Source organism: Peromyscus leucopus, unplaced genomic scaffold (assembly GCF_004664715.2).
Source record: "Peromyscus leucopus breed LL Stock unplaced genomic scaffold, UCI_PerLeu_2.1 scaffold_1455, whole genome shotgun sequence".
Taxonomy (NCBI): domain Eukaryota; kingdom Metazoa; phylum Chordata; class Mammalia; order Rodentia; family Cricetidae; genus Peromyscus; species Peromyscus leucopus.
Genome location: NW_023504617.1, coordinates 4,105 through 13,100, shown reverse-complemented (window position 1 = coordinate 13,100; position 8,996 = coordinate 4,105). Strand labels below are relative to the sequence as shown.

The 8,996-nt window shown below is 47.0% G+C and overlaps 1 protein-coding gene and 1 long non-coding RNA gene across 4 annotated transcripts; one reads left to right on the top strand and one right to left on the bottom strand.

Moving 5' to 3' along the window:
* The first annotated feature begins 2,145 nt into the window (after nucleotides 1-2,145).
* LOC114688931 (sperm motility kinase 2B-like) lies at nucleotides 2,146-8,499 on the top strand. 2 transcript variants are annotated; one of them, XM_037201805.1, is made up of 3 exons: nucleotides 2,146-2,332; nucleotides 5,621-7,185; nucleotides 7,807-8,499. In XM_037201805.1, exon 2 carries the CDS (start codon nucleotides 5,647-5,649, stop codon nucleotides 7,138-7,140), a length of 1,494 nt encoding a protein of 497 aa, XP_037057700.1. In that variant the 5' UTR covers nucleotides 2,146-2,332; nucleotides 5,621-5,646; the 3' UTR covers nucleotides 7,141-7,185; nucleotides 7,807-8,499. The 2 variants fall into 2 exon arrangements, with proteins under 2 accessions (XP_037057700.1, XP_028719233.1); XM_028863400.1 differs by lacking the exon at nucleotides 2,146-2,332 and having other exon boundaries at nucleotides 5,545-7,185.
* Nucleotides 3,583-6,028, bottom strand: LOC114688932. 2 transcript variants are annotated; one of them, XR_005090586.1, is made up of 2 exons: nucleotides 5,944-6,028; nucleotides 3,583-3,833 (listed from the first exon to the last, which is right to left on the bottom strand). It is a non-coding gene; the product is annotated as an uncharacterized LOC114688932 (long non-coding RNA). The 2 variants fall into 2 exon arrangements; XR_003733822.2 differs by lacking the exon at nucleotides 5,944-6,028 and adding an exon at nucleotides 5,683-5,769.
* Nucleotides 8,500-8,996: the final 497 nt, after the last annotated feature.

The following is an 8,996-nucleotide window of genomic DNA, read 5'->3' as shown; positions in this document are numbered from 1 at the left end:
TTTCGTCTGTGTCAGCACAGCGGCCCTGTTCCTTCTGGTCACAGTGTGCACAGAGCACCTGGTCCTCACACATGCATGCTCCATCTTTGGACCTTTGCTCACCAAAGTGAGAGAGAGAGAGAGAGAGAGAGAGAGAGAGAGAGAGGAGACAGACAGAAAGAGACAGAGACACAGAGAGACAGAGTGCGAGCGAGCATGCACTCATCACCGAGGAGGCATTTGCTGTGACCTCCATTAACCTTACAGCCTTTGTCTCTCATTTCCTGATCATCGTCTTTTGATTTTTTAGTGAAGAAATGCTTGAGTTTCTCTCTCTTCTCTGCATAATTCTAGTTTTTTCTGTGTCACCATGGAGATTACACTGAAAATACTAGAAACCCCACCACTCCTCTGTGAACTCAGGCCTCTTACTAACAGGCAGAACGCTGCTCTCAACCCTGCCCGACCGCTCCAGGGACTGGTGTCACAAGAGACGTCTCTGTGCACTTGAGTCTCATCACTGCTGTTTGGGGGCTTGTGACATGACGTCTCTCACAGTTCGGAGGAAACAGAGTTCATCCTTTCTGACCCTGGGTGGAGTCACCTGTACGGAAGTTCTTTATTTCTTCTTGAGGTTCTGAATTCCTGGGTCATCTCATCTGAAATCCCTTCACTCAGTGTTCATCTCTGGGAGCTTCTTACTGTCCTCCTCATTTCTGAAGGAATGTTTTGCCAGAGAATCGTTCATAAAGTGTGCTTGCTTTCATTTCATACTGCATATGCTGACCCATTTTCTTCTGACCTCTCAGTGTGTGTGTGTGTGTGTGTGTGTGTGTGTGTGTGTGTGTGTGTGTGTAACATGCATTTGTCCTACCATGTGTGTGGAGATTAGAGGACATTTTTGCCGGTCCTTACCTTCCCCTTGTTTGAAGCAAGGGCTGTGACTTGATAGCACAGGGATTTCAGATGAGATGACCCAGGTTACCCGGCCCACAAGCCCCCAGGCATTTTCCTATCTCCACTATTTCCTTTCCCACTTCTAGGGGGTTCTGACTTTTCAGGTGTGTGCTGCTGTGTCCAGCCTTCACATGGGCTCTGGGAATTCACACTGAGGTCCTCACACTCTGTGGGGCAAATGTTCTAACCACTGACCTATCTCCAAGATCCACCCCCACACAACCCCCCACCCCGCCCAGGATTTTTATGAGAACCCAGTGGCCTCCTGACAGCCTCACTGTGATAATAAATATGCTCTATTATATTTATTATATATATATGAACGAAACATTTTTTCTGTAAGTTAAGCTGTAGCATCATCTTGGGCCCACCGGTTGGAATTCAAAGAACAGGTGCCGTGGCACATGCAGATATGAGGATGGCAAAGCAGGAGGCACAGCAGACATTCAAACCAGAAGCCTGAGTGCATCCTCCAGGCTCTGATTTCTAAACGCCTAATGCCAGTCTCCGCGGCCCACCTGAGCCAGAGCCTGGGTGGCCCGCCCATCCGTGTCAGGGGAGGTCCTGCTATGACCTCACGAGGGGCGATTGTGAGCGGTCCGGCCAGCAGATGATAAGCTGTGGCCCGGCCTGGATTTCTGTGGGTGTGTGGAGAGGAGGTGTGGAGAGGTGGTGTGGAGCGGTACCCTGTGTGATTTTTCTGTTATCAATCGAGGCTGTGTGTGAATTTTCCATTTGATTGTTTGGTTGTGTGTGTGCTTGTGTTTGTATGGGCATGTGTGTCTAGACGTGTGTGTGCGTGTAGGTTTGCTTGTGTGTGCTTGTGTTTTTATGTGTATGTGTGTCTAGATGTGTGTGTGTGCATAGGTTTGCTTGTGTGTGTGACTTGTATGAGTGTGTGTGTGTGGTATATGTATGTGTTTTTGTGATTAAGTTTACTTGTGTGAGAGTACCTGTTTGAGTGTGTGCACCTGTGTGTTTTTGTGTGTGAGTAGGTATACCTGTGGGTGAGTGTGAGTGCACCTGTGTGTGTGTGTGTGTGTGTGTGTGAGTAGGCATACCTGTGGGTGAGTGTGAGTGCACTGTGTGTGTGTGTGTGTGTGTGTGTGTGAGCAGGTATACCTGTGGGTGAGTGTGAGTGCACCTGTGTGTGTGTGTGTGTGTGTGTGTGTGTGTGTGGTGGTGGAGGCTGTGGGTGGTGTGGTGGTGTGTGTGTGTGTGTGTGTGAGCAGGTATACCTGTGGGTGAGTGTGAGTGTACGTGTGTGTGTTCGCACGTGCATACGTGCACGCGTGAGTGTTTTTGTGTCCTATAGGGGCACGTGTGGGTAGGTGTGAGAACACCTGTGTGTGGGAAAGCATTGACTCCCGGAGTCAACTTGTCCATTGTACTTAAGGTAGGTTCATCTGCCTTGTTTTTTGAGACAGTCTCTCTCACTGAACTGGAGCTGGTCAAGTGTCTAGGCTGGCTGGCCAGTGTTCCCAGGGATCTGCTGTGCCGACTCTGCAATCTGAGATTTAAAAAGCACTTACTGATTCTTTTATACTAGGTTTCTAGAGATGGAATGAGGCCCTCCTGTTTTGCATGGGCAACAATTTAACTACTAACCTCTCTCCCAGCCTGTGGCTATTTGAGGTGTTTGGGGTTTGGGTTTGGGTTTTGTTTTTGTTTTCCTGAGAGACGGTTTCTTTGTGTAGCCCTGGCTGTCCTGGAACTTTCTCTGTAGACCAGGCTAGCCTCAAACCCTGAGATCCACCTGCCTCTGCCTCTGGAGTTCTGGGACTAAAGGTATGTGTCACCATAGCTCGGTGTTTATTTGAGTTTTACTTTTGATGTTTTGGGTTTTCTGGCTTCTTGGTTTGGGCTGGTTTCAGGTTTGTTAGTTTTTGTTTGAAATTTTCTTTGTGTTTTTATTATTTTTACATTTTGGGGGATTTTGTGTCACCTTTGGTTTTCTGATTTTGTTTTGCTTTTCTAGGTTTTCTTATTGTATTTTTGCTTTGTTTGGGGTTTTAGATTTTGCTTATTTTTTTTTTTTTTCGAGACAGGGTTTCTCTGTGTAGCTTTGAGCCTTTCCTGGAACTCACTTGGTAGCCGAGGCTGGCCTCGAACTCACAGAGATCCGCCTGGCTCTGCCTCGCAAGTGCTGGGATTAAAGGCGTGCGCCGCCGACACCGCCACCGCCGCCGCCGCCGCCGCCGCCACCCGGCTATTTTTTTTAAGATACAGTATTTTTTGAGAATTTCCTATGTTCATATAATATATTTTGATCATATTCACTGCCCACTCTTCCCCAACTGCTCCTAGATCTCCCCACCTCTACTACAACTCCCAATTCCTCTCTCTCTCTCTCAATAGCCCATTGATCCCAATTGGTGCTCATAAGTTCATGGGTGTGGGGGCATCCATTGCAGTGTGGGTGGCCTAGCAGGAGCCACATTCTGTTTTTTTTTTTCTATTACTACATTTATTTATTCTTTCATTCATTGTGGGGGGGGGCAGATGTAGTGTGGAGATCAGAGGACAACTTGTTGGATCTGCTTCTTTCTTTCTACCATGTGGCTCTTAGGAATCAAACACAGATCATTAAGCTTGGTAGCAAATGTCATTACCCACTGAGACATCTTGAAAGCCTATGGTTCTTGGTTTTTTAATTATTAGGTAAAAAAACAAATAACAATGTTCTAATGAAAGTGAAGTTTGATGTGCTGGTTTTGAAAGCATCAAGAGATTTATTGTGATTTTTTTTTTTTTTTTTTTTTTTGCTTTTGTAGCCTAGTTCCGGCTACTCCGAGGCTCTTTGCCTTCGTTTTTGTTTCCTTTGTCAGAAAAGCATTTGGTCTATTTCCTCTGCGCTGGAGAAATGCTTCTGCTCCACATTAGGGAAATGCTGCAAGCTGCAGAAATATGAAGTAGGAATTCAGCTGACAATAACAAACTTCTAATACCTGGAGGAGCAGGCAGGGGCCACGTTCTTGAGGAGAAATGACTCTCCCTTCCCCAGAAACCATCAGCTGCCGGTGGCTCCTATGGGTAGTCATGCTGCATGGCTTCCTGCTCGGTTTTGGGCAGGTCTTGGGCAGGCAGCCACGGCTGCAGTCAGCTCGTGAGTGCAGCGGTCCTGCCATGCCAAGAAGATGATAATTTGCTCCGGTCCCTCCCACCGTCTGGGTCTTACAACCTCTCTGCCCCCTCTTCCATGATGGTCCCTGAGCCTTAGAGGAGGAAGGGTGTGATGTGGACGTCCCATTGGTGTCTGAGCACTGACACTCTCCATTCTTTGACAAGTTGTAAATTTCTATGTAAACATTTGCACAAAATAATTTCTCTGATGAGATCTGAGAGTTGCACTCATAAATCTAAAGATTTGATGCAAGGGTCCACATACGAATGGGAACATGAGAACATGCCATGCTTGCCTTTCTGGGTCCGGGCCACCTCACTTAGTGTAATGTTTCCCAGTTCCATCCATTTACTTAGAAATTCCATAATGTCAGTTTTCTTTGTAGCTGCATAAAATTCCATTTTTGTATGGGTACCACATTTTCATTAGCCCTTCGTCAGCTGATGGATGTCTAGGCTGTTTACATATCTCAGCTATTGTGTATTCACACTGAGCAGCACTGAACGTGAGTGAGCAAGTGTCTCTGCAGCAGGAAATAGAGTCCCTTGAGTATATACCCAGGAGTGGTATAGCTGGACCATATGATAGGTCTATTGCTAGTTCTCTGAGGAACAGCCACACTGATTTCTACAGTGGCTGCACCAGTTGTGTATAAGGGTCTCTATCCCAGACATCCACACCAGCATCCACAGTGCATGAGGGTCTCCATCCCCACATCCACACCAGCATCCACAGTGCATGAGGTTCTCCATCCCCCACACCCACACCAGCATCCACAGTGCATGAGGGTCTCCATCCCCCACATCCACACCAGCATCCACAGTGCATGAGGGTCTCCATCCCTGACACCCACACCAGTATCCACAGTGCATGAGGGTTTCCATCCCCCACATCCACACCAGCATTTGTTGCCTTTTATTAGTTTTTGCCATTCTGACTAGAGTAAAACAAAATCTCAAAAAAGTTTTAATTTGCCTTTCCCTGATGGCCGAGGATGGTGAGCATTAATATATATATATGTATATATATATATACATATATATATTAATATATATAATTTCTTAAGCCATTTGTGTGTCTTCTGAGAAATCCCTTTTCAGTACCCTATCCAAATTATTCATTGGGTTGTATCTTAGTGTTTATTATTTTTTAAGTTATTTGTATAATCTAGAAGCTTTTGTGGGCTTTGTTATATTTTGTTTTGATTTCTAGATTTTTAGTTTTTAATGTGTTTTGTTTGTTTGGAGTTTGGCTTGTTTTTGTTTAATTTTATATTGCTTGGATCTTCTAATTTTTTAAGTTTCTTTATGTTTTTCTCCTAAGCAATTAGTGGTCGCCATTCTCGGTGTTGCTGATCTGGGGTCCTCCTCCCTGTGACCTGCAGCTAGTTTTTTATTTTTTTTTTTTTTTAATTTGGATTCTTTGGCTTTGTGTGTGTGTGATTTTGGTTTTCTGGGTTTTGTTGTTGTTGTTAGTTGTTTGACAGGACTTCAGGCTTTCTATTTTTTTCACTTCATTTTCATTTTGAATTTCTTCTTTCTTCTTTTTTCTTTCTCTTAGGTAGCATTTATACCTTGCTACCAAAAATGAGCTCAATTAATATTATAGAGTATGCCACATACCTTGGATCTGTATCCAGGACCCCAGAACGAGAAAACTTCCACTCGCAGTATGTGGTCTTGAAGACCATTGGCCGTGGAGGCTATGGCGTAGTACAACTGGCCCACCACCGCCTCACAGGCACCCCGGTGGCTGTCAAAGTACTACAGAGGAGGATAATGTGGTGTTTTCCTGTCAATTCTGAGGCAAATATTATGAAGATGATCAACCACCCTAACATCATCTCACTTGTCCAAGTGATTGAGGATGAGAAGAAAACATACCTCATCATGGAGCTGGTTGAGGGAAAACAATTATATCAACACGTCCTAAAGGCTGGCCACCTGGAGGAGGACCACGCCCGGGGTATATTCAGGCAAATCCTAAGTGCCGTGAGTTACTGCCATGAGCATGGAATAATTCATCGGGACCTGAAACCAGACAACATCATGTTGGATGGGAACGGAAAAGTCAAAATCATCGACTTTGGCCTTGGCACCCAAGTCAAGCCTGGGCAGAAGCTTAGCTTTTATTGTGGGACTTACCAATTTTTTGCCCCTGAATTTTGGCTGGGCAGACTTTATGACGGCCCCAAGGTCGACATATGGACCTTGGGAGTTATTTTATATTTCATGGTAGTCGGGAAATTCCCATTTGATGCTGTCTCCCTACCAGAGCTCCGAGATCAGGTTGTGTCAGGGAAGTATACCATCCCCTTGGAATTGTCAGAAGAAATAAAGGACCTTCTCAGCCTCTTAATGACAGTCAACCCCAGACGTAGGCCAACGGTGGACGAAGTCGTGACACACCCCTGGCTAAAAAAGGACATGGAGGCTTCTCCAAATTGTTATGAAGAAATGGTCCCCAGCTTGCCTGACCCTGCAATTGTGGAAGCCATGAAATGTATTGGGTTCCAAGCCCAGGACATCAAAGACTCATTGCAACAGAGAAAATACAACCAGACCATGGCATCATATTGCTTACTAAAAGGGCAGGCTCTCCAGTGGCCTATCTGCACAACCTTGGATCAACCCGTGAATCCAGGGGTGGCGCCATTCCCTTCCCTAGAGGATCCTGTTGCTTTCCCTCTACCACCCAGGAGGAGGAGCAGTGAGCCCACCCTTGGCACATTGCTCAGAGGGTCATCCACTAGTGGTCAGCTGTCTGTCTATGGCCAGCAGGCAGGTCAAAGAGGAGGCAGAAGGGCCACAGAGTACGCCATTCCTCACCAGAGGACACTCACTTTGGACCAAGACTACCAACGCTGTAAGAGTCTTCCCTGCATTTACTCAAGGAGTACCAGCAGTGATAACATGGAAGACAACTTCCGCCCCAACAGAGCCTCAGCAAAGGGCAAGTCCACACGCAGCCATGATCAGCCTCGAGGCTTGAGGGCATGGACAAGGAGGATAGGAAACGCCCTCAGGAGACTCTGCTGCTGTTTTCCATCAAGGCAGAACAAAGTCTTCCCTCAGAAATGAGGCACAAGGAGGGAGTGTGGAGAACAAGCAGCAGGCCTGGCCCAGGTACCTTTCTGTGTTTGAATGAGTGTTTTACTCATGTCTGTCTCAATGGACAGATCATAACTATGTGTATTTTAGCCGGGCAGTGGTGGCACACACCTTTAATACCAGCACTGGGGAGGCAGAGGCAGGCGGATCTCTGTGAGTTTGAGGCCACCCTGGTCTCCACAGTAAGTTCCAGGAAAGGCGCAAAGCTATACAAAGAAACCCTGTCTCGAAAAACAAACAAACAAAAGTATGTGTATTTATGGGATAGAATGCATTGGGAAGCTAGATGTAGATACCATGGGATGGTTCAATGGAACCTATCAACATATTTAGCATCCAGAAGACAAATCTCACTGTATCCTGCACATGGGAAATCTAAAACTGTTGGACTAGAAGTCAACAGCAGAAGTGTGTTAAGAGAAGGGAGGGGGAAGGAAAAGAGGAGGTGCTGAGGGAGGAGAAAAGTGGTATGGGGTGGGAGCTAGGTGATGAGGGACAGAGGTGAGTGGGAGCAGAGGGTTAGACAGGAGGAAGCAGCCTGGAGAGCCGGGCAGAGCAGGGCGACCACTGTTGGGAAGACGCCCTGCATAGCTGCAGTCACAGGGTTCTCTCTCACGTGTGTTGTTGTATTCTAAGAGTTCTCCGGAGGATGCAGAAGGCCACCCACAGTTCTGCAGCCGTGGTGTTGGGGAGGACTCATGTATGGACCGAGACCTGCAGACAGAACCATGCAGAAAGCCCATGATGTCCTGTGTCCGTGCCCTGCTCAGGGCTCCAGCCAGGAGGAAGGGAGCAAATGATGGAGGCCTGGGCCGCAGGAATTCTGCAAGGACCCTGCCCCTCAAAGGCATCCATAATCAGGGGGCAGGAGCTGAAAACGTGTCCAAAGTCTACCCAGGTCACGTGAGACCTCTCTTCTCCTGGCACTTCCCTGCCTCACTCTTAGTAGCAGACTAACAATAACAGATTTCTCGGGGCCCAAACTGTCAGCTATGTTCTCCATGACAGATTTCTCAGGGCCCAAACTGACAGTTTTCTCAGGGCCTAGACTGTCTGTCTCCTCCTCATCGGATATTGTAGAGATATCTGACAGGGAACTGGTGAGGGTGATGGAAAGATTACCCATCTTTTCAACGGGATGAAAATTTGTATCAGACCCTATGTCCTGTGCTTATGGGGGCCATTTGTGGTTTTTTTTTTTTTTATTTTTAGGCCATGACCACATGCCCACATGGTGTCTCCGGATGAGGGATGGCGATGGGGAGCCGAGTCTTGGTTCCACCTCCTTGGAGATCAATCCTTATGTGGAAGTGCCGGGCAAACCAAAACGGGACAAAAAAGTGCCTTCCTAGTGGGATGGGCACACAAACATGACAGACAATACAGAAGAAGGAAAGAAGTGGGGGTCCCAATGCTCACCTGCCAAAGGGACTGAAAGAACACAACACTTCTCACTGAAACACAGTTTGTGTTTCTTGGGGGCCACTGTCAAGCAGGGAAGCAAGTGAAGAGAGGGAGCAGATCAGAACCTGCGCTGGGAGAAACAAAGTAACAGAAGCCCCACATTGGGCACCAGATGTTGCTTGGATTCTAGCAGCTCCCTCCGGGGAGGGCATGAGAAGATGTGGCATCAACGACGCAGACACCAGGAGTCTGTTGAAAGCAAATAATGAACTCTTTTATTTAATAACAGGGTAGCCCTTATATACCCTCCTCCCAGCGCCCAGTGTCTGTGGTTGTCCCTCATTGGCTGGGCACAATCAGGATCTCTGACAGCAATTGTTGCTAGGTCCTCAGGCAGACTCAGCATGATCAGGAACTCTGAC